Source organism: Nerophis ophidion, linkage group LG28, assembly GCF_033978795.1.
Source record: "Nerophis ophidion isolate RoL-2023_Sa linkage group LG28, RoL_Noph_v1.0, whole genome shotgun sequence".
Classification (NCBI taxonomy): domain Eukaryota; kingdom Metazoa; phylum Chordata; class Actinopteri; order Syngnathiformes; family Syngnathidae; genus Nerophis; species Nerophis ophidion.
Window position 1 is genome coordinate 18,694,096 of NC_084638.1, and position 25,932 is coordinate 18,720,027.

The 25,932-nt window shown below is 41.6% G+C and overlaps 2 protein-coding genes across 4 annotated transcripts in view; one reads left to right on the top strand and one right to left on the bottom strand.

Annotated features, from left to right (window-relative positions):
- LOC133545460 (gastrula zinc finger protein XlCGF52.1-like) overlaps window positions 1–25,915 on the top strand; it is a 119,192-nt gene extending 93,277 nt beyond the window's left edge. Inside the window, exons 1-3 of one of the 3 annotated variants that reach the window (XM_061891075.1) lie at window positions 15,649–16,107; window positions 17,993–18,060; window positions 24,263–25,915. In XM_061891075.1, the coding sequence (XP_061747059.1) occupies window positions 15,981–16,107; window positions 17,993–18,060; window positions 24,263–24,493 (426 nt within the window). In that variant the 5' untranslated portion in view covers window positions 15,649–15,980 and the 3' untranslated portion in view covers window positions 24,494–25,915. Of the gene's footprint in view, window positions 1–15,648; window positions 16,108–17,992; window positions 18,061–24,262 lie in introns of those variants that run through there. The other 2 variants (XM_061891074.1, XM_061891077.1) reach the window with 2 other exon arrangements.
- Window positions 1–25,932, bottom strand: part of LOC133545393 (zinc finger protein 501-like) — a 399,721-nt gene that overhangs the window by 196,242 nt on the left and 177,547 nt on the right. The gene's annotated exons all lie outside the window — the stretch shown is intronic.

Sequence of the window (25,932 nt, forward strand, 5' to 3'; positions counted from 1 at the left end):
TCACAGACCTTCATGAAACACCAACATTATTACCTCCAACCTGCCATTATGTCTGTGTGGAAAAAAGAACAGGCCGCTGTAGCTGAAGAAATCCAAGCTAATGGGGATAAATTTCAAGCCGCCGGGGATGGCCGTGCAGATAGCCCTGGCCACAGCGCTCAGTATGGTACATACACACTTCTGGACACTCCACTAAATGAAGTTGTTCACCTTGAACTGGTCACGATACGTTGGACTTGTGATTTTTAACTGTACTTGTCTTCATTGCACCAATATGGTCTTGTCTATGTATGATGTGCCTTTTTGGTTCTGGCTTTATTATTTCAGGTCACAGAAGTCACTAGCAGCAATGCCATGGAGGAAGAAGGGTTAGTGAGAGCTGTTGCTGCTGTTGAAGACACAGGACTCCAAATCAGCGACATCACAACTGATCGCCATGTCTCCATCAGAAAACACCTGCGTGAGAAGAAGCCAGGCATCAAGCACTCGCTGGATGTTTGGCATGCAGCAAAAGGCAAGTGTACTTCGTGTTTGGCAAGGGGGCCGTGGTGTACAGTTGGTTTGGGGGATTGAATGTTCTATCTGTTGACATTAAAACGTTGTCAATATTATCCTAGGACTGGGAAAGAAGATGGATAAAGTAGGAAAGAAGAAATATTTTGAAAAAGTCAACCCCTGGAAGAAATCCATCATCGACCATATGTACTGGGTGGCCAGTTCAACTCCAGAGGCTGAAGCGGATATTATGTAGGCAAAGTGGTTGTCGGTCATCAACCACATCCAGAATATACACAGGCATGAAATTGAGCTATACCCGAGGTGTGATCATGGGAGGCTTATCGGCAAAAAGAGGAAGAAAAAGTGGATGATACCAAGTGAGTTAGATAGATGCAGTTCTAGTACATTTGAGGACAAGATGATAGATTGAAAAATACAGTGCTATTTTGTTTCAGCACTCTGGTCCTTCACACCAATGGTCTGCATTACACAAATAGTTGACACATAGTTCCCCTAGATAAGGAACTATGTGTCAACTATTTGTGTAATGCAGACCATTGGTGTGAAGTGTTGTATTCAGATATTACATTGATTTATCCGGCAGTGCATCAAATAATTATTCAGAACCTATCTATGGTTATTATTTTACACGCTTAAATGTTGTGATCCTGCACGCTAAAGGGAGAGAACTATTGCTAACATCAACACTATTTTTCTTGACTATAAAAATGAAGCAAGCACAGAGAATTGATTGAGACCCTTAAAGGGGAATATTATCACCAGACCTATGTAAGCGTCAATGTATGCCTTGATGTTGCAGAAAAAAGACCATATATTTTTTAAACCGATTTCCGAACTCTAAATGGGTGAATTTTGGCGAATTAAACGCCTTCCTTTTTATTGCTCTCGGAGCGATGGCGTCAGAACGTGACATCACATAGGTAATAAAGCCGCCATTTTCTCAAACCCATTACAAACACCAGGTCTCAGCTCTCTTATTTTCAGTTTTTTGGACTGTTTACCGTACCTTGGAGACATCATGCCTCGTCGGTGTGTTGTCGGAGGGTGTAACAACACTAACAGGGAGGGATTCAAGTTGCACCACTGGCCCAAAGATGCGAAAGTGGCAAGAAATTGGACGAAACTTGTTCAAAATACGAGGGTGTGGGGAAAGCTGACGAAATGGTCAGTCGTTTATTCCGCATACTTTACCGACGAAAGCTATGCTACTGCAGAGATGGCAAGATTGTGTGGATATCCGGCGACACTCAAAGCAGATGCATTTCCAACGATAAAGTCAAAGAAATCTGCCGCCAGACCCCCATCGAATGTGCCGGAGTGTCTCCACATTTTACCGGCGATGCTAAGGCAGACGCGGCACAGAGATGTAAGGATATCCTGCAGATGCATTTCCATCGATAAAGTTAACAAAATCACAAAGGTGACTTTTGTTGATGTTATTGACTTATGTGCTAATCAGACATATTTGGTTGTGGCATGACTGCCAGCTAATCGATGCTAACATGCTATTTAGGCTAGCTGTATGTACATTTGTAGCTATATTTGCATCCAGCGTTTCCCTCCACCCACATTTAATGCCAAACAAACACTTACCAATCTACGGATTTAAGTTGATCCAGTGTCACAAGATACGAAAGTTCCCATCGTTTGGTCCGCACATTTTACAGGCGATGCTAAGGCAAACATGGCCGAATTGCATCGATAGCTATTCGCTCAATAGCTTCAGTTTCTTCTTCAATTTCGTTTTCGCTATCTGCCTCCATACTCCAACCATCCGTTTCAATACATGCGTAATCTGTTGAATCGTTTAAGCCGCTGAAATCCGAGTCTGAATCCGAGCTAATGTCGCTATATCTTGCTGTGCTACCCGTTTGTTTGTAGTGGCATCACTGGATGACGTCACAGGAAAATGGACCGTGGCTTCACAGATAGCGAAAATCAGGCACTTTAAAACCTTTTTTGGAATATTCCGGGATGGGTAAAATTTTGAAAAAAACTTCGAAAAATAAAATAAGCCACTGGGAACTGATTTTTATTGGTTTTAACCCTTCTGAAATTGCGATAATGTTCCCCTTTACTAAAAAGGCACTACTGAAAGATGTCAGGATGTTATCCACAGGGCAGCAGACTTCAAGTCTGGAGTCGTATCATGCTGTTGTGAACCATTTCGCTCCAAAACTACTGCACTTCTCTTATCAGGGAATGAAACATCGTTAATTATCCACAAACTGCTACACTTTCTAACAAGGAATGGAAAATTGTCCAGCCAGTACTAATATACATGTACATGCATATATCTTTGTAGCAGTATATGCCGATTGGGGTTTCATGTTATTTTATTATTCAGACGCATGCTGTCTGCCTTACACTTCAACGAGAATGCCAGACGAGAACAGGCAGTGACCAAGAAAGGTATCGCCAGGTACAAAATCAACCGCCCAAAGTACAAGAAAGGAGAACATACAGTGAAAAAGATACTGGCACCACGAACATACCGGAAGTTTATCATTTTCCGTGCATCAGACCATTATTTGTTTTTATTTCTTCTTTGTCCTGGATACCCTCTTCTCTCCAATAAACAGCTGAAATGTATCAAACACGGATAGTGCTTCTGTTCCCACTTCTCCTTTTCCATAATCCAGGCAAATGAATTGATTTGTCAGATAAATAAGATGTAGCCGACCAATTTGTAACTGAATCTTGCAATATGCGGTATTTATTAAAATTGAGTATCAGACAGCTGGAGTTCATATATACAAAGTGAAAAGTTTACAATGTTATCTCTTTTCAGAATATGTTGACCATCTGAAGGATGCCGTCTGTTTTTTGGCCAGCAGTATTGAGAAGCCTCTACGAAGAACAGTCAACCCACCATCAATGTGTGCCGCATTCGAAAAACCCAACAACAGGAAGCCATCCGGAATCACAGAAGTCGATTCAGTACCACTTACCCCTTGTGTGGTGTTCATATTGTTGTTACTGAGCCAGTGTTTGTGGGTCTGATGGACCCATTGCATTTTGTGACTTTTAATGCCTCACAATAAAACATTTTATGTTAAAATAATGAACACATGTTTACCTTATCCCAATTACAAGCAGTATAAAAAATATATATGGTTAATATTTGCCCGTTACCTTTGTTTGGTCACATTTATAATATATGATTTAAAACATAATAAAAGAATATCAATTAAAATCAAGACACTGTATGAGTTGAAACAAATTTACAAGTGAAGCAAGGTTTTTTAGAAACTACTGACTTTTATTTTGTGTCACTCTAAGAGCAGTTCAGTGCAACTTGAAAGCTTGATATTGTCTTGTTGGGCTGGAAAATGTTTCGCGAATCTTCAAAACGCCACAAGATGACAGAACTCTACGGACATCTTTGCCAAGCCATATCCAACACCAGCGACAAAGTTGTCTGTAGGCAACATGTCGATATTTCCTGTGAAATAAAATAGAACAAGTTGAAATTCAAAAACACTAATATACATATATGAGTATGAGAATCAGCACCTCTGAGCTGCAACCTTATCGTGGTAGAGGAGTTTGCGTGTCCCAATGGTCCTAGGAGCTATGTTGTCCGGGGGCATAAAGCCCCCTGGTAGGGTCTCCCAAGGCAAACAGGTTCTAGGTGAGGGATCAGACAAAGAGCAGCTCGAAGACCTTTATGAAGAAGAAAAATCATGGACCCAGATTTCCCTCGCCCGGACGCGGGTCACCGGGGCCCCACTCTGGAGCCAGGCCCGGAGGTGGGGCACGATGGCGAGCGCCTGGTGGCCGGGCCTGTTCCCATGGGGCCCGGCCGGGCACAGCCCGAAGAGGCAACGTGGGTCACCCCTCCAATGGGCTCACCACCCATAGCAGGGGCCATAGAGGTCGGGTGCAATGTGAGCTGGGCGGCAGCCGAAGGCAGGGCACTTGGCGGTCCGATCCTCGGCTACAGAAGCTAGCTCTTGGGACATGGAACGTCACGTCACTGGGGGAGAAAGAGCCTGAGCTAGTGCGCGAAGTCGAGAAATTCCGGCTGGATATAGTCGGACTCACTTCGACGCACAGCAAGGGCTCTGGAACCACTTCTCTCGAGAGGGATTGGACCCTCTTCCACTCTGGCGTTGCCGGCAGTGAGAGGCGACGGGCTGGGGTGGAAATTCTTGTTTCCCCCCGGCTCAAAGCCTGTCCGTTGGAGTTCAACCCGGTGGACGAAAGGGTAGCCTCCCTCCGCCTTCGGGTGGGGGGACGGGTCCTGACTGTTGTTTGTGCTTACGCACCAAACAGCAGTTCAGAGTACCCACCCTTTTTGGAAACACTCGAGGGAGTACTGGAAAGTGCTCCCCCGGGTGATTCCCTTGTCCTACTGGGGGACTTCAACGCTCACGTTGGCAACGACAGTGAAACCTGGAGAGGCGTGATTGGGAAGAATGGCCGCCCGGATCTGAACCCGAGTGGTGTTTTGTTATTGGACTTTTGTGCTCGTCACAGTTTGTCCATAACAAACACCATGTTCAAACATAAGGGTGTCCATATGTGCACTTGGCACCAGGACACCCTAGGCCGCAGTTCCATGATCGACTTTGTAGTTGTGTCATCGGATTTGCGGCCTCATGTTTTGGACACTCGGGTGAAGAGAAGGGCGGAGCTTTCTACCGATCACCACCTGGTGGTGAGTTGGCTGCGATGGTGGGGGAGGATGCCGGACAGACCTGGGAGGCCCAAACGCATTGTGAGGGTCTGCCGGGAACGTCTGGCAGAGTCTCCTGTCAGAGAAAGTTTCAATTCCCACCTCCGGAAGAACTTTGAACATGTCACGAGGGAGGTGCTGGACATTGAGTCCGAGTGTACCATGTTCCGCACCTCTATTGTCGAGGCGGCAGATCGGAGCTGTGGCCGCAAGGTAGTTGGTGCCTGTCGGGGCGGCAATCCTAAAACCCCTTGGTGGACACCAGCGGTGAGGGATGCCGTCAAGCTGAAGAAGGAGTCCTATCGGGTCCTTTTGGCTCATAGGACTCCGGAGGCAGTGGACAGGTACCGACAGGCCAAGCGGTTTGCAGCTTCAGCGGTCGCGGAGGCAAAAACTCGGACATGGGAAGAGTTCGGGGAAGCCATGGAAAACGACTTCCGGACGGCTTCGAAGCGATTCTGGACCACCGTCCGCCGCCTCAGGAAGGGGAAGCAGTGCACTATCAACACCGTGTATGGTGCGGATGGTGTTCTGCTGACCTCGACTGCGGATGTTGTGGATAGGTGGAAGGAATACTTCGAAGACCTCCTCAATCCCACCAACACGTCTTCCTATGAGGAAGTAGTGCCTGGGGAATTTGTGGTGGACTCCTATTTCTGGAGCTGAGGTCGCTGAGGTAGTTAAAAAGCTCCTCGGTGGCAAGGCCCCAGGGTGGACGAGATCCGCCCGGAGTTCCTTAAGGCTCTGGATGCTGTGGGGCTGTCTTGGTTGACAAGACTTTGCAGCATCGCGTGGACATCGGGGGTGGTACCTCTGGATTGGCAGACCGGGGTGGTGGTTCCTCTCTTTAAGAAGGGGGACCGGAGGGTGTGTTCCAACTATCGTGGGATCACACTCCTCAGCCTTCCCGGTAAGGTTTATTCAGGTGTACTGGAGAGGAGGCTACGTCGGATAGTCGATCCTCGGATTCAGGAGGAACAGTATGGTTTTCGTCCTGGTCGTGGAACTGTGGACCAGCTCTATACTCTCGGCAGGGTTCTTGAGGGTGCATGGGAGTTTGCCCAACCAGTCTACATGTGCTTTGTGGACTTGGAGAAGGCATTCGACCGTGTCCCTCGGGAAGTCCTGTGGGGAGTGCTCAGAGAGTATGGGGTATCGGACTGTCTTATTGTGGCGGTCCGTTCCCTGTACGATCAGTGCCAGAGCTTGGTCCGCATTGCCGGCAGTAAGTCGAACACATTTCCAGTGAGGGTTGGACTCCGCCAAGGCTGTCCTTTGTCACCGATTCTGTTCATAACTTTTATGGACAGAATTTCTAGGCGCAGTCAAGGCGTTGAGGGGTTCCGGTTTGGTAACCGCAGGATTAGGTCTCTGCTTTTTGCAGATGATGTGGTCCTGATGGCTTCATCTGACCGGGATCTTCAGCTCTCGCTGGATCGGTTCGCAGCCGAGTGTGAAGCGACCGGAATGAGAATCAGCACCTCCAAGTCCGAGTACATGGTTCTCGCCGGGAAAAGGGTGGAGTGCCATCTCCGGGTTGGGGAGGAGACCCTGCCCCAAGTGGAGGAGTTCAAGTACCTAGGAGTCTTGTTCACGAGTGAGGGAAGAGTGGATCGTGCGGCGTCTTCAGTAATGCGGACGTTGTACCGATCCGTTGTGGGGAAGAAGGAGCTGAGCCGGAAGGCAAAGCTCTCAAATTACCGGTCGATCTACGTTCCCATCCTCACCTATGGTCATGAGCTTTGGGTCATGACCGAAAGAATAAGATCATGGGTACAAGCGGCCGAAATGAGTTTCCTCCGCCGTGTGGCGGGGCTCTCCCTTAGAGATAGGGTGAGAAGCTCTGCCATCCGGGAGGGACTCAAAGTAAAGCCGCTGCTCCTTCACATGGAGAGGAGCCAGATGAGGTGGTTCGGGCATCTGGTCAGGATGCCACCCGAACGCCTCCCTAGGGAGGTGTTTAGGGCACGTCCAACCGGTAGGAGGCCACGGGGAAGACCCAGGACACGTTGGGAAGACTATGTCTCCCGGGTGGCCTGGGAACGCCTCGGGATCCCCCGGGAAGAGCTAGACGAAGTGGCTGGGGAGAGGGAAGTCTGGGTTTCCCTGCTTAGGCTGTTGCCCCCGCGACCCGACTTCAGATAAGCGGAAGATGATGGATGGATGGATGGATGGATGAGAATCAGCACCTCCAAGTCCGAGTCCATGGTTCTCGCCCGGAAAAGGGTGGAGTGCCATCTCTGGGTTGGGGAGGAGACCCTGCCCCAAGTGGAGGAGTTCAAGTACCTAGGAGTCTTGTTCACGAGTGGGGGAAGAGTGGATTGTGAGATCGACAGGCGGATCGGTGCGGCGTCTTCAGTAATGCGAACGTTGTATCGATCCGTTGTGGGGAAGAAGGAGCTGAGCCGGAAGGCAAAGCTCTCAATTTACCGATCGATCTACGTTCCCATCCTCACCTATGGTCATGAGCTTTGGGTCATGACTGAAAGAATAAGATCACGGGTACAAGCGGCCGAAATGAGTTTCCTCTGCCGGGTGGCGGGGCTCTCCCTTAGAGATAGGGTGAGAAGCTCTGCCATCCGGGAGGAACTCAAAGTAAAGCCGCTGCTCCTCCACATGGAGAGGAGCCAGATGAGGTTGTTGGGGCATCTAGTCAGGCTACCACCCGAACACCTCCCTAGGGAGCTGTTTCGGGTACGTTCGACCGGTAGGAGGCCACGGGGAAGACCCAGGACACGTTGGGAAGACTATGTTTCCCAGCTGGCCTGGGAATGCCTCAGGATCCCCCGAGAAGAGCTGGACAAAGTGGCTGGGAAGAGCGAAGTCTGGGCTTCCCTGCTTAGGCTGCTGGCCCCACGACCTGACCTCGGATAAGCGGAAGAAGATGGTTGGATGGAAAATAATGTGTTCTGGACCACTCATTCATCCTTTAAACATGCAATTGTCACTTCCTTTAGGTGGTCATTCGAAATAGCGACTAAACTACGAAAGCCAAAGCTATCAAGGAAAATCCATACACCCGCAACACATCCCATCTGCTTGTGTTGTTGTGAACGACATCATCCATGTTGGAATAATGTACAAAACGGACAGCAGTCACAACTGTCGCCTCCACACATCAAGCTGAGAACAGCAACACAATTCCCCCTTCACAATAATAGGTCTGACTGCACTAAAAAAATAAAGGGTTGAAAAAAAAAAGCACCTTACACAAGCATAATGAACTTATTGATGCATTTACACAATTATTATGCTTTGACCGAAAGTATGGGTCAAAATTGTCCAAAAATTTATTGCACAAATAAATGTGAGCGAGTCTGCATTTAATTAACAAACTGGAAAGAAAGTAACATTTGCCTTGGTGCTCTTCTAAATTGCCTTGGTGCCCTAAAATATGAGCCCTCCTTTAGGCAACACTTGTCTTGACCTTGAAAAGTAAAAATTTGAGGCCTGTCTATAATGTGCCTTTTTCCCATCCACTCATCCATGTCCCTTTTGGACTCACCTGGGGACTGAAGGCGGTGTACACCTTGGAAAATTCCATAAAACCTTTCCAGTATTTATCTTAAATTGTATCCTAATTAAAAATGTATCCTCTGGTTTGTGGCTATTATAAGGAATATTTACAGGGGATATACATTTTTACAAGATGTTTAAGCAGGGGTGTCTAAAGTGCGGCCCGGGAGCATTTGCGGTCCGCAGGTTATTTTTTAACGGCCCCCACGGCATATTTTAAGAATACAATTGAAAAAAATTTAAAACATAAAAAGTAGTACAAAATAGCAAACAGGTAAACTGTAACAAGAAATTGTTGCAATGCTTACTCTTATAACACAAAGCTGCCATGCAGGCTGTTTCTTTCTTTATACAAAAATAATAAATCAAAATCAATGTTATTTTGAATTATTGACCTATTCAAGGCTCCAATTACGTCACATTAAATATTCCACTTTGAAATATTTTTTGGGGAAAATGTTTCATATTTTTTGTTTTGCCATACTAAAAACTGAGCTTTTTGTTTTTAAAAAAGGGCCTACAACATACAAACAAAAAACATAAACAACAATAAAACTTAAAATTGACGGATATATCTGAAGTTGATCTCGATACTATTGTGCTAAAAGTAAACAGTAAAAAAAAAAATGCATAATTTATTTTTAACACTTCAATGAGTTGGACACTTTTAGATCCCCAATTATTTTAGTGTGATTTGTTTTTAAGTGTCATTGCTCAAGAAATACCATTGAATCAAAATCCAAAATTAAGGCTCCAATTATTGTATAATCTCAAATATTCCACCTAAAAAAGTTATTGGGTGAAAATATTGCATATTTTGTGTTTTTTCCATTTTTTTTCCTAATGTGTATCTAGAGATTTAAAACTTGAATAATAATGAAAATAGTAATACTGGATAATGACATTTTTTTTTATATATTTTTTTACCAAAACCCTTTGGGGTCCCGGGATCATAACTGAGTGGAGGCCTAAATGTATATTTTTTATCTAAATATTGCATTGGTTTTTAAAATAAAAAAATATGAAAATGGCCCCCGCTTGCTTAGATTTTTCAGTGTGCAGGCCTCAGTGGAAAAAGTTTGGACACTCCTGTTTTAAAGAGATAGCATTTAAAAAAATGACTTCTGGGTATATTATATTGATTAACTAATTCTTATTTGTGAGCGGAATAGAGGCACTCTCATTGGCTCCACTGTTAGAATTAGGATAGCCAAGATTTTGCTAGCATTTGTTTAGGACTCTGAATGCATAAAAAATAAAAACCCATTGTCTCCTCACTTTAAGGAGCAAGAGAACTCGCTGACCCCTCACATTAAAAAAGAAGAGGTGGATTCACTGACCCTCTACTTTAAAGAGGATGAGGAGGACCAAGAGCCGCCGCACATTAAAGAGGAAGAGGAGGAACACCGCATCAGTCAACCTAAATGGTTGGATGAGTACAACACTCACTTCAAATGTTCTCACTGTCACAAAACCTTTAAATACAATTGTCGTCTGAAAGAACACATGAGAATACACACTGGAGAAAAAACGTTTTCTTGCTCAGAATGTGGTAAAGGTTTTACAGAAAGTCATTATTTGAAAGTACACTTGAGAACACACACTGGTGAAAAACGTTTTATCTGTTCAATATGTGGCAAATGTTTTGCAAGAAGTTCATGTTTGGAAAAACACAGAACAATACACACTGGAGAGAATTCTTTTATCTGTTCAATCTGTAGTAAACGTTTTGGACAAAGTAACCATTTGAACGTGCACATGAGAACACACACTGGTGAAAAACCTTTTTTCCTTTTCAATCTGTGGTAAAGGTTTTACAGAAAGTCAACATTTGAAAAGACACTTGAGAACACACTCTGGTGAAAAACCGTTTTCCTGTTCAATCTGCAACAAAAGCTTTTGTGATCGATCAAACCTTGTAGCACACAGGAGAAGACACACAGGACAGAAAGTGTTGAGTTGCAGTCTGTGTGGTGAAAGATTCTCTTATAAGTACCAGTGTAAGAAACACAAGTGTGCTGGTGAGAACAGCAGCAGCAAATGAAACTGCAGGATTTGAAATAAACTGTCAAGACTTTAATTTTGACTTTCTAACAACATCAGCACATATAACATGTGTGACGTTGCTGTTGTGTAACAATCTTTTTAATATGCTTCTACATTTATAGATGAGATATTTTATTATAGTGCTTTTATTCAGTCAAATACATGCATTAATATGCAACATTGTGTACTTTTGTTAAAAAAAATAACAGAATAATTTAACTGAAAAGGTGAGAGTAAACTGTACAATACATGTTTTACATACAATAAACATTTAATGTGTGTATATATTCATAATACAATTTTAGACTTATTCATAATACTGTTTTTATACGTGTTTTAAATATTGAAATGTTACATAATGTTATTTCTAATTGTTAATGATTCCATAGATTAGCACCTTCATATGATATACATATGTACTGATTCACATCTGAAACATCTTCTGGACCACTTCAGGAAATATATCATTATTTACTTTATACATTATTTGAACAGTTGTTTTTCATACAATTTTAAAATGTGCAACTTTATGAATCATTTGTTGGGTCTCTATTCATCCATTTTATAAATTATATTTACCACTCTTTTGTATTATGATGATTATGTTGTGATTTTTTATATGTATGTCCCCAGACCTTTATGCAATATAAACATTAAATGAAATGTCTGAATTATTTGTGGAAGGATGGTTTTGTTTTTACAAACACACATTTCTAAATTCACAAAAAATCCAATTATTGTGTTTTAAACATTTTTTATGTTTATTTTTTTTTTTTTCCAACATCCCCCAAAACAATATCAATATCAATCAAAGTTTGGAGTGTCAGGCAAAAGACAATGTTGTACATCATCCTACAGAGATTTACTTTGCATACATTCATAGAGCTTCTCCGTTGCCGAGAGCAGAAATTGGTATTTTATCCAATTTTAAGTCACAAATATATCAGATTGTATTTAGAATACCAATGCTGGATACTTTTATGGACATTTTATGGACGGTCCTAATGTAATTAAGGTGTCTTTGTATGTCTAAAAGACATATATGACCGACCGCTAGCAAAATTGGTTTGTCTTTAGCCAGGTGGCTAGCTAGAAAATCGCTTCCGCTCGCCTTGAATTTTAAAGTTTGCTATTTTCGGCACAATTTTATCCGCTAAGTTAATCGCTTTTGATGTTGGTTATTTTGTTGGAGTTTGGTATTATATCAATTGCACATTTGAAATGCTCTGTATCTGAAGGAGTTGCGCGAGATGTTTGACAGGATATCAGATGAGAATAGAGAATTATATTTACTGGGTGATATGAATGATGACTGGCTGGGACAGGGGTGTAAAAACAAAAATAATTTACTATCCATTTTAAATGCTTGCAATTGTCATGATCTGTGGTCTAGATCATGTTTTGTTTAGTTATGTTCTGTTAGTTTTGGACTCCACTAGTTCCTGTTTTTGTGCACCTTTGTTTGTTTTACTTACCATGGCGACCAATTAGTTTTACCTGTCTCGTGTGTTCAGTACGCGCCTGCTCTATTCAAGAAACTTTTATTTAAGCTTGTCTTTGCCAGTTAGTCGGCATGGTTTCATTGTTTGCGTCACACCTTTTCTAAGTGAGTTTTTGTTCCATGCCTTAGCCTATGCTAAGTCTAAGATGTACTTTTGTTAGGCACGCTTGCCTTTTTGTGGTTTGCTGTATGCTGTGGACTGCCTGTATTTTGGTCGTTGGGAGATTTATATTAAATAAATCTAATCCTACCTTCACCCCTTTGTCCAGAGCCGTCAGTCTTGCATTCCTGGGAGAACAATCCTCTCATAAAGAAGCGGCCACACCAGGACAGCAATCTGTCACAAAATTGTTGCCCCTCCCACAAGAATAGGTGTAGGTAGTGATGGTATTATTTTAGCTAGATGCATTGATCATACTTATACAAATGTTCGTGACCAATGCGCCAAAGCAGTCTCGGTTTCTGTAGGTTTTACTGACCACAATACAATAGCAGTCACTAGAAAGACAAGGGTTCCTAAACCTAAAGTGAACATTAATTTTACAAGGTCTTATAAAAGGTTTGATGAAGAGTGTTTTTTGGATGAAATATCCTGTTTAAATTGGAACAAGGTGTGCAGTGAAGAAGACCCTGAGGCATCACTGGATTTATTTATGTTCATGTACATGAGTGTTGTGGACAAGCATGCCCATTTGAAAAAGTTTTCAGTCAAAACTAAGTCCGCCCCATGGATTGATAATGGACTTAGGAGTTTAATAACAGAAAGAGACATGGCTAAGAAAGCCTCAGTCAACTCAGGTTTAACTGATGACAGGCATGAGTACTGTTCCTTAAGAAACCAGGTCACAAACTGAAAAAAAGGGAATATTACAAACAGAGATTATATGATGTGGGATATGATAGCAAAACAATATGGAATGTTTTGAATGAAATCATGGGTAGAAAGAAAATGTCTGTACACCTTTTGTGGAATCAAATGGGTTGGTACTCACTAAGCCATGTGACATTGCAAATCATTTTAATAACTATTATGTTGACAAGGTATCTCAATCAAGGTATAGTATGCGTATATCCAGTAACGACAAATCAGCTGACCTCATTAGGAATATTATAATGGATAATAAGTGGTGTGAATTCAATTTTCATCAGGTTGAAGTCAGTGAGGTTGAGAGGTTACTACACTCTCTTCCGTACAACAAAGTAGCTGGTATAGACAACCTGGATAGTCAGTTCCTGAGAATGACTGCTGGTATCACATCAGTGCCTGTTTGTCATATTTTTAATAGATGTTTACAAGTGAGCCTACAGTGGCAAAAGTTACTCCTCTACATAAAGATACCAAATTGGCTTTCAATGAGTGCAATTCTAGACCAATAAGCATCTTACCTGATTTATGTAAAATACTGGAGACGTGTGTATGAACAAATTCAAGCTTAAATGACATGCCATCAGCATGCGACTGAATTGTTCCTGTTTGCGGATGACTCGGCCCTGCTGGTATCCAGCAAGGACAAGTCACAGGTGGAACAAATCCTCAGTGCTGAACTCCTTAGTATTTGCACCTGGCTCGCTGACAACAAGCTATCCATACACTTAGGTCAAACAGAATCCATCCTATTTGGGTGCCACATCAACCTTAAGAAAGTCAGTGACTTCACTATAAAAGTGGGTGACATTGTTATCACCAGGAAAGATGAGGTCACCTACCTATATTCTAAAGGCTAATCCTTCCTGTGATAAAATGGCAACCAAGGTAATCAAAAAGGTCAACCACAGAACAAGATTTCTCTACAGAATCTCCTCTTTGGTCAACGAAAGTACCTTGAAGATTCTAGGGGGAACTCTTGTTCAACCCTTTTTCGATTACGCTTGCACCTCTTGGTACCCCAGCACCTCCAAAACCTTCAAATCTAGACTCCAAACATCCCAGAACAAGCTAGTCAGGTTACTACTAGACCTCCACCCCAGATCACACCTCACTCCAACCCACTTCTCCAAAGTGGGCTGGCTCAGGGTGGAGGACAGAGTAAAACAACTTGTACTGAGCCTAGTCTATAAAATCCGGTACACCTCCCTGATACCGAAGTACATGTCAAACTACTTCCTTAACCGCCATAACCACAACACCAGGGGGAGCTCCACAAACCACGTTAAACCCAGATTCGGATCTAACAAAGGTCTTAACTCATTCTCCTTCTATGCCACATCAATGTGGAATGCACTCCCAACAGGTGTAAAAGTGAGTGCATCTCAATCCTCCTTCAAAACCGCTCTAAAACAACACCTCCAAGCAACTTCAACCCTTTACTAACACCCTCCCCCCTTCACATCCCATCTCCCCGGATTGTAAATAACCAAATTTAAATAATCAAATTTATTTCTAATGTATATACTAGTTCTTATGCTATCTGAACTCACTATGTTCTCTGCTGGCTGTACATATCCTACCAAGTCAGACCTACACTGTTTCATTGTCCTGTTCTCTGATGATGCAATTGTTGATGACTGAAATGCTGATATCAACCAAACCCTCCTCATCCCACCCCCCAGATTTTAAATAATGTAAATAATTCAATGTATATACTTTGATGATTAACCTATGTAATGACTGTATTGTGCTGATAGTATATATTTGTACCATGAATTGATGAACGGACGGCGTGGCGCAGTGGAAGAGTGGCCGTGTGCAAAGCGAGGGTCCCTGGTTCAATCCCCACCTAGTACCAACCTCGTCACGTCCTTTGTGTCCTGAGCAAGACACTTCACCCTTGCTCCTGATGGGTGCTGGTTAGCGCCTTGTATGGCAGCTCCCTCCATCAGTGTGTGAATGTGTGTGTGAATGGGTAAATGTGGAAGTAGTGTCAAAGCGCTTTGAGTACCTTGAAGGTAAAAAAGCGTTATACAAGTACAACCCATTTAATTACGTGGACCCCGACTAAAGCAAGTTGAAAAACTTATACGGGTGCTACCATTTAGTAGTCAATTGTACGGAATATGTACTGAACTGTGCAATCTACTAATAAAAGTTTCAATCAATCAATTCTGACATTGTAATAAAGAACGCACAGGGGCGCCACTAACTCCCATCACATAATTTATTTTTTAAACGAAACACTTACTATGACTTAACAAAAACATATTTTTACACTTTAAGAATTCTGAAATAAATAACTTATTATAAATAATAATAATTTATTTTCCGTTTAAGGCTGCTGAACACATCTTTCAGGTTTGTGTACAGATCTGTGCGGTTTCATAATGAACACCGTATTTTTAATAACGTTCGTTTTGTATGTAATGGTTTATGATGACATTTTTATTGAAGTACAGATGACACAAAAGAACCATGGTAAGTAAGTGTGGCAAAACAAGTTGGCGGAAGTGACGTCTGGTACGCGCATGCCTGGACCGATCGGGCGGTAAAGAAAGATGGCGTCTGACGGAGAAGTCCTAAACGCGGACATTATATTTCTGTATTCTTACATATATGTTGTTTAATAGAGTACACACGGTTAGTAATTGTTTGTAGCCGGATACATTAGTCTGAGCGCACTTTGACACTTCTCTTGTTTGCTAGCTTCATTTAAGGTAGCTTGCAGCTAGTTTAGTTGGCTAGTTAGCTTAGCTTGTTAGCTGCTAACAAAGAGACGCGGAAGTTATTTAAACATCGCTAAGTAGGGAACTAATGTGAGTGTAAAGTGTTGTGATTGTGTGAAAATGTGCGAAAGAACGGTAGAAAAGTACGGGGAGGAACTTTGTCCAACAAAAGAGGAGGACGAGCGACAACATCAACTACTGGATGTTTATTATAAGAAACATCATCAAGTTGTGTTACACAGAGCAGGTTTGTTTACTTTTTACTCTCACATCTTGACTAACTTTATATTTGATTATTTACTCTATTCTTAAATATAGTGTGTATAAGAAGTGAGGATGATGTACATACAGTCGTGGTCAAAAGTTTACACTTGTAAAGAACATAATGTCATGGCTGTCTTGATTTTCTAATACTTTCTACAACTCTTATTATTTTGTGATTGAGTGATAGCACATACTTGTTGGTCACAAAAACATTCATGAAGTTTTTTTTTTTAATGAATTTATTATGGGTCTACTGAAAATGTGAGCAAAAATGCTGGGGCAAAAGTATACATACATCAACGTTATATGCAGTATATAAACAGCAATGCTAGTATATGTACAGCAATGACAGTAGGGATAGTGTTCCTGGGATTAAAGGCCTCACCTTTTTTTCCTCCAAACATATTGCTGGGTAATGTGGCCAAACAGCTCAAATTTTGTTACATCTGACATCACATGAACAAAGATAAGACCTTCTGGAGTAAAGTTCTGTGGTCGGATGAAACACAAACCGAGCTCTTTGGCTACAATACCCAGCAATATGTTAGGAGGAGAAAAGGTGAGGCCTTTAATCCCAGGAACGCCATTCCCACCGTCAAACATGATGGTGGTAGTATTATGCTCTGGTTCTGTTTTGCTGCCAATGAAACTGGTGCTTTAAATGTGACAATGAAAAAGGAAGATTCCCTCCAAATTCTCCAGGACAACCTAAAATCATCAGCTTGGAGTTTGGGTCTTAGGCACACTTGGGTGTTCCAACAGGTCAACGACCCTAAACACACATCAAAAGTGGTAAAGGAATGACTAAATCAGGTGAGAGTTAGGTTTTAGAATGGCTTTCCCAAAGTCCTGATTTAAACATGTGGACAATGCTGAAGAAACAAGTCCATGTCAGAAAACCAACAAAGTTAGCTGACTTGCACCAATTTTGTCAAAAGTTCAACCAGAAGCTTGTAGATGGCTACCAAAAGCGCCTTATTGCATTGAAACTTGCCGAGGGACATGTAACCCAATATTTACGTTGCTGTATGTATAATTTTAACCCAGCAGATTTGCTCACATTGTCAGTAGACCCATAGTAAATTTATAAAAGAACCAAACTTCATGAATGTTTTTTGTGACCAATAAGTATGTGCTGCAATCACTCTATCACAAAAAAATAAGAGTAGTATAAATTATTGGAAACTCAAGACAGCCATGACATTATGTTCTTTACACGTGTATGTAAACTTTTGATCACGATTGTATATATGTCTGGTACTTGCAACCGCGTGGTTGTCGTTGTTCTGTTGAATTGAACTACCAGTGAAAATTAGTTACCGATCTCAGTCTATTTGTATAATAAACTTAAAGGCCTACTGAAACCCACTACTACCGGCCACGCAGTCTGATAGTTTATATATCAATGATGAAATATTAACATTGCAACACATGCCAATACGGCCTTTTTAGTTTACTCTATTGCAATTTTAAATTTCCCGGGACTTTTTTCTTGAAAACGTCGCGTAATGATGACGTGTACACGTGACGTCACGGGCTGTTATGAATATGAGCACTGCACACACACACAGCTAAAAGTTGTCTGCTTTAACGACATAATTACACAGTATTTTGGACATCTGTGTTGCTGAATCTTTTGCAATTTGTTCAATTAATATTGGAGGAGTCAAAGTAGAAAGACGGAGTTGGGAAGCTTTAGCCTTTAGCCACACAAACACACGGTGATTCCTTGTTTAAAATTCACAGAGGTGAAACTTTAGTATGGATCACAGCGGACATGGATCCCGACCGAATGTCAACCAGCAGGTTTTGGTGAGAAAATTGTGGTTAAAAAGTCAGTTCTTACCGAGCTTGTGCCGTCCATACAGCTGCCGTCGACTTCCCCGAGACACTGTGCGTCAACAACCGGCCGTGGACGTACACTTCCGACTATCAGGTACTGTTAAACTCACTAAAACATTAGCAACACAATAGAAAGATGAGGGATTTCCCAGAATTATCCTAGTAAATGTCTCTAAAAACATATGAATCCGTCTCAATACAACGCGATTGCTATCACGTTTTTTTTCTTTTAACTTTTTTTTTTTTCTAGTCCGTCGCTATCAATATCCTCAAACAGGAATCTTTCATCCTCGCTCAAATTAATGGCGAAATTGTCGTTTCCTCGGTCTGAATAGCTGTTTTTGTTGGAGGCTCCCATTAAAATCAACGTGAATATGTGAGGAGCCATCAACATGTGACGTCATCGTCTGTGACTTCCGGTAGAGGCAGGGCTTTTCTCCAGTTGCGAACTTTATCGTGGATGTTCTCTACTAAATTCTTTCAGCAAAAATATGGCAATATCGCGAAATGATCCAGTATGACACATAGAATGGACCTGCTATCCCCGTTTCAATAAGAAAATCTCATTTCAGTAGCCCTTTAAATCGATGCTTGTGCATATTCATTATACAAAAAACATACCATAAATAGATATAAGCAGCAATAAAAATATACTTTAAAATGCTTCTACGCATTCTATTAAAGGCACAGATAACATCCATCCATTGTCCCTTTCGGGGTCGCGGGTGGTGCTGGAGCCCACCTTCACTTCCGTTCTGACGGAAAACGGGGTCCATCCTGAACAAGTCGCCCCCTCATCACAGGGCCAACACAGATGGACGGACAACATTCACACTCACTTTCACGCACTAGGGACCATATAGTGTTGCCAATCAACCTATCCCCAGGTGCATGTCTTTGGAGGTGGGAGGAAGCCGGAGTACCCGGAGGGAACCCACGCAGTCACAGGGCGAACATGCAAACTTTACACAGAAAAATCCCGAGCCCAGGGCCGAACCCAGGACCTTCGCATTGTGAGGCACAGATACCAGTGTTTCCAAATATGGGATTGATACCTAACAGAACTACTCCTAGGATTGGTTATCTGTATAATAAAACAATTCTCGGGCCCCTGCAGTCTACATATAAACTTAAGCATCAGTTTTCTCAGGGTGGCGTGGAAGGTGTTTATCCCTAAATCACAAAAAAGCTTGCTGGCACTACTGCCCCTGGCCTTTCTGAGCAGGATTCTGAGACAGTTATTATATGCAACCTAGAGTTTGTGCAAGCTCTCTTTCTTGAACCTCACCCAGAGGGGTGCTGTGTACATAGGGGTGCAGTAAGCTCTAAACAAGTACACCTTCGCTTCATCAGAGCAGTAATGACATTTTCTCACCAGCATATTGGCTTGGACATACAATATTCTTCTCTGTCTAAGCATGTCAGCATCATCCTCCATCGTGTCATTGATGATGTGGCCTAAGTATTTGACCTTGTTGCACACAGACAGGGTTTGACCAGACACATAGGAAAATTAAGATGTTGATCCTCCTTGGTCCTACATATCATTACCATACTCTTTGTGGCATTATACTTGATGTCAAACTTGACTCCATAGTCTGAGCATATGTTAAGAAGCTGGTGGAACCCTGCACTACTGGGAGATATAAGGGCCAAATCATCAGCGTACATAAAGTGGTTGATTAAGGTGTTCCCCATGATGCATCCTGTTCTGCATTCTCCCACTGCCTTGACAGGTCATCCATAGGCCTGGTGATTGAAGCCCACCCAGCCGTACCCCATGGCCAACTCTAAAGGGAGAGGATAAACTTTTCCCTCATTTTACCTGCTCTGCTGCCTGTTGTACCAATATGCCAGAATATACCCAGAACACCCCTATGCTTCAGATTGGTAAAGAGTTTGAGATGGTTGACTCTGTCAAATGCCTTAGATGCATCAATAAACCCTACCAACATTGTAGGGCCCTGCGCCCTCTATTTTTCTACTGCTTCTTTTAAAGCATAAATACACAAGTCAGTGCTGTACTTGCTCTTAAAGCCAAGTTGTTTGTCTGCGTTGCAAATAAGATCCCCAACTCTGTATAATATCACACTTTCCACTACTTTAGATAACATGCTGGCTCGGGCGATAGGTTGATAATTGTCCACAGTCCATAGTCCCTACCTTACCAGCCTTGTCTTTAATGACAGGTACTAAAATAACTGTCAGCATAGCAGCTGGCAGGATGCCATGAATTACCAACCTACCAATATATACCTACTGCATGTACATAAAACCTTAATGGAGGTGTTTGGATATGTTTTAAGTTCTTTGTAAGCAGAATAATGTGACTCTAATAACATCTATTGTAAGCAGACTATTTACTATTTAGAATGCATAAAACAAGAAAAAAACATGCGTTTTTGATAGGCAAAATTAAAAAAAATTGTGGTTTCCTTTTAAGTGAAGTGAAGTATATTTATTTAGTTATTTTCTCTAGTGACTCAGAGCGCTTCACATAGTGAAATCTAGGGCTGGGCGATATGGCCTTTTATTAATATCTCGATATTTTTAGGACATGTCACAATACACGATATATATCTCGATATTTTTCCTTAGCCTTGATGCATATAATCACAGCAGTATGATGATTATATATGTCTACATTTAATTATTCTTGTTCACACTGCATTAATATATACTCATTTTAAACTTCATGAGGGAAATCACAACTAAGTCAATTGACCAAAACTGTATTTATTAAACAGTTATTAAGCAGTGGCACAAACATTCATGTCTTTTCAAAACAGAAAGTGCAAGATTGTCAGACATTTTACAAACCACGTTTCCATATGAGTTGGGAAATTGTGTTGGATGTAAATATGAACGGAATACAATGATTTACAAATAATTTTCAACCCATATTCAGTTGAATATGCTACAAAGACAACATATTTGATGTTAAAACTCATAAACATTTTTTTTTTTTGCAAACAATCATTAAATGGGAACATTATCACCAGACCTATGTAAGCGTCAATATATACCTTGATGTTGCAGAACAAAGACCATATGTTTTTTTAACCGATTTCCGAACTCTAAAAGGGTGAATTTGGCGATGTGAACGCCTTTTCAATTGTTCGCTGTCGGAGCGTTGTGACGTCAAAACGTGAAGCAATCCGCCATTTTCTCAAGCACATTACACGCAGCAAGTCAAATCAGCTCTGTTATTTTCCGTTTTTTCGACTGTTTTCCGTACCTTGGAGACATTATGCCTCATCAGTGTGTTGTCAGAGGGTGTAACAACACTAGTGGCCAAAAGATGCGAAAGTGGCAAGAAATTGGACGCACATTTTACTGACAACAGCTATGCAACGACAGAGATGGCAAGAATTTTTGGATATCCTGCGACACTCAAAGCAAATGCATTTCCAACGATAAAGTCAAAGAAATCACAAAGGTGAGTTTTGTTGATGTTATTGACTTATGTGCTAATCAAACATATTTGCTCACGGCATTACTGCAAGCTAATCGATGCTAACATGCTATTTAGGCTAGCTGTATGTACATATTGCATCATTATGCCTCATTTGTAGCTATATTTGCATCCAGCCTTTCCCTCCACGCACATTTAATGCCAAACAAACACTTACCAATGGTCAAAAGATGCAATCGTTGATTAGAAGGCGATTAGAAGGCGTCCTGGTTGCCGCTGTCTGTCGTGATATGGCTCAATAGCTTCAGTTTCTTCTTCAATTTCGTTTTCGCTATCTGCATCCACACTCCAACCATCCGTTTCAATACATGCGTAATCTGTTGAATAGCTTACGGCGCTGAAATCCGAGTCTGAATCCGAGCTACTATGCCATACCTTTCTGCGCTATCCGCCATATTTGTTTTTGTTGGTTTCACAAAGTGACGTCACAGGACAATAGACGGGTGGCTATAACGACGGTTAAAATCAGGCACTTTGAAGTTGTTTTTCGGGATATTGCGTGATAGGTACAATTTTTAGAAGAACTTTGTAAAATAAAATAAGCCACTGGGAACTGATTTTTATTGGTTTCAACCCTTCTGAAATTGTGATATGTTCCCCTTTAACTTTAGAATGTGACACATGGTAAAGAAGTTGGGAAAGGTGGCAATAAATACTGATAAAGTTGAGGAATGCTCATCAAACACTTATTTTGAACATCCCACAGGTGTGCAGGCTAATTGGGAACAGGTGGGTGCCATGTTTGGGTATAAAACAGCTTACCAAAAAATGCTCAGTCTTTGAAAAGAAAGAATAGGGTGAGGTACACCTCTTTGTCCACAACTGCGTGAACAAATAGTCAAACAATTTAAGAACAACAATTGCAAGAAATTTAGGGATTTCAACATCTACGGTCCATAATATCATTAAAAGGTTCAGAGAATCTGGAGAAATCACTCCACGTAAGCGACATAGCCGGAAACCAACATTGAATGACTGTGACCTTCGATCCCTCAGACGGCACTGTATCAAAAACCGAAATCAATCTCTAAAGGATATCACCACATGGGCTCAGGAACACTTCAGAAAACCACTGCCACTAAATACAGTTCGTCGCTACATCTGTAAGTGCAAGTTAAAGCCCTACTATGCAAAGAGAAAGCCATTCATCAACAACATCCAGAAATGTGGCTGGCTTCTCTGGGCCTGTGATCATCTAAGATGGACTGATGCAAAGTGGAAAAGTGTTCTATGGTCTGACGAGTCCACATTTCAAATTGTTTTTGGAAATATTCGACATCGTGTCATCCGGACCAAAGGGGAAGCGAACCATCCAGACTGTTATCGACGCAAAGTTCAAAAGCCATCATCTGTGAGGGTATGGAGGTGCATTAGTGCCAAAGGCATGGGTAACTTACACATCTGTGAAGGCACCATTAATGCTGAAAGGTATATACAGGTTTTGGAACAACATATGCTGACATCTAAGCGCCGTCTTTTTCATGGACGCCCCTGCTTATTTCAGCAAGACCATGCCAAGCCACATTCAGCACGTGTTACAACAGCGTGGCTTCGTAAAAAAAGAGTGCAGGTACTTTCCTGGCGCGCCTGCAGTCCAGACCTGTCACCCATCGAAAATGTGTGGCGCATTATGAAGCGTAAAATACGACAGCGGAGACCCCGGACTGTTGAACAACTGAAGCTCTACATGAAACAAGAATGGGAAAGAATTCCACTTTCAAACCTTCAACAATTAGTTGCCTCAGTTCCCAAACATTTATTGAGTGTTGTTAAAAGAAAAGGTGATGTGACACATTGGTGAACATGCCCTTTCCCAACTACTTTGGCACGTGTTGCAGCCATGAAATTCTAAGTTACTTATTATTTGCAAAAAAAAAAAAGAAGTTTATGAGTTTGGACATCAAAGATCTTGTCTTTGTTGTGTATTCAATTGAATATGGGTTGAAAAGGATTTGCAAATCATTGTCTTCCGTTTATATTTACATCTAACACAATTTCCCAACTCATATGGAAACGGGGTTTATAAAACAAGCTTTGAGTGCACTTTGGTGTATGATGTCACTAAGATGATGTATCGAAACAACACTAAATTAAAGTATATTTTTTGTACAGTATGCCACTACAATAGTTTAAAACAAATAAAGTGCAAATTTTTGCATGATGTCACAAAAGATATTTCAATAAGTGTCACATAAAAATGAGCTGCATATCAAACAGTGTGTGTCCTACGGTGTTGATCTGGAAATAGTTGCTTCGGCATTTTGTTGGTGTGGCACTGAACTGAGATGTTGAAATTCACATTTTGAAGCAATCTTCATTCTTTAGCGGGTGACTTTTCAAACGATGCTACAAATTAGCGGTGGTGCTACTTTTTAGTAGAAACGCTTCTGTAGCATAAATGTTCAACATCTTACCGCTTGAAACCAAAACACCGCCAGACATTGGACCCTGTGCAGAAGGGGAGCACTTTTTAAACCGACACGCAGTCAATTTGAAACATTTCTCCTTTTTGGAACCACATTAATTTTCATAGGTTTCACCACCAGGGGTGCAAATGAGACCTTCTCTTTGTTTTCCGTATTGGGACCATGATGTATGTCCTAACTTGTTCACACTTCCTCATATGGAAGGTATTTTTCCTTGTTGGTGTCTCAAGAAGAGTAGAAATACAAGAACAATTTAATTGAGAGTAACTTGTAGCTTAGCTTACTACATTTTCCAGGTAGCTTGCCCATCACTGTCTATTTGGCCTGCCTCACATGTGAATATTTTGAATACTGCAAACGTCAGTAACACCTCGCTTGTGTTTTATGTTCTGCAGACGTCCAGCAGGTGTCAGCAGAGAGTCAAGAAGAGATTCCCTCTAAGCAGCAGGAGTGGAGCTCCAGTGTGGGACAGAATGAGCTACACGCCCCCTCCCACATTAAAGAGGAAGAGGAGGAACTGTGGGAGCAGCTTCCAAAGTTGGAGGAGGCTAATGATGAAGATGAAGCTCAGTCCTTACGGCTTCATCACAGTCAAAGTGAGGAGAACAGAGGGGCGGAGCTTGTAAGTCAACGGATCACAGAAGCTGACGGAGAGCATTGTGAAGATATAAAGTCAGAACCAGACAGCATCTTTGCTGCACTGTCAGACATGGACCACATGATGTCAGACTCTTCTGATCACAGTGACCACATCCAAAAACCTTTGGAGAGTAAAAATGACTCTAAAGGTGATACGAGACATCACACTAACAACAAACACTTTGACTGCTCTGAATGTGGAAAATCATTTAGACGGAAGAATAATTTTACAAGACACATGATAATACATAATGGAGAGAAACCTTTCACTTGCTCTGTTTGTAAGAAGAGTTTCTCCACAAAGCTTAACATGACCAGACACATGAGCACACACACTGGAGAGAAACCTTTTCCCTGCACAGCTTGTGCTAAACGATTCAACACTAAGTATGAAATTATATTACACATGAGAACACATACGGGAGAGAAACCTTTTACTTGCTCTGTTTGTAAGAAGAGTTACTCCATAAAGCAGCACATGACCACACACATGAGAACACACACTGGAGAGAAACCTTTTGCTTGCCCCGCTTGTGCTAAAAGATTTAACACTAAGTATGACATTATATTACACATGAGAACACATAGTGGAGAGAAACCTTTTCCGTGCTCTGTTTGTAATAAGAGTTTCACCACAAAGCAAAACATGACCACACACATGAGAACACACACTGGAGAGAAACCGTTTGTGTGATACAATATTCAAGTTTAAGAATCAGGTCAGTAAACACAAGTGTGTAACAGTCATGTAAGCTGCAGGGATTTAAAAACACTTAAACAGTGATTGTGCTAAATGTACTTAAAAAAAGATGAATATATATTTGATGTATGTAATGCTTCTCATCTTTTTCTGTTATATGTTTTTCTGGAATTACTTTTTAAGTTGTGTGCGTTTATTGAATATCAAATGTAGCTACTCTTTTTTTGATATCATCTAATTATTTTCACTTGGGTTTTTTTTTTCACGCAATTTTTTCCATTGCATTTTTATTGATGTTACTATCCAATAATAAGTATGAATGAATAAAATGGTTAAAGGGAAACATTATCACCAAACCTATGCAAGTGTCAATATATACCTTGATGTTGCAGAAAAAAAGACCATGTATTTTTTTAACCGATTTCCGAAATCTAAATGGGTGAATTTTGGCAAATTAAACGCCTTTCTGTTTATCAGTCTTTTAGCGACAGTCTTCCTTCCTCCCACGCCACTTTGGTCTCCTCAGCATAACAGAAGTGATCAGGATTCTTGACCTCACCATTGAAGGAAGGGACTTAATCAGTGCGGGCTGATGACTCGCGCTTACTGGGAATTCCTCGTTGATGGGAACTACCTCACTGAGGTAGTAACACATCCTCCATATTCATTTTCACATTACAAACACCGGGTCTCAGCTCTGTTATTTTCCGTTTTTTCGACTATTTT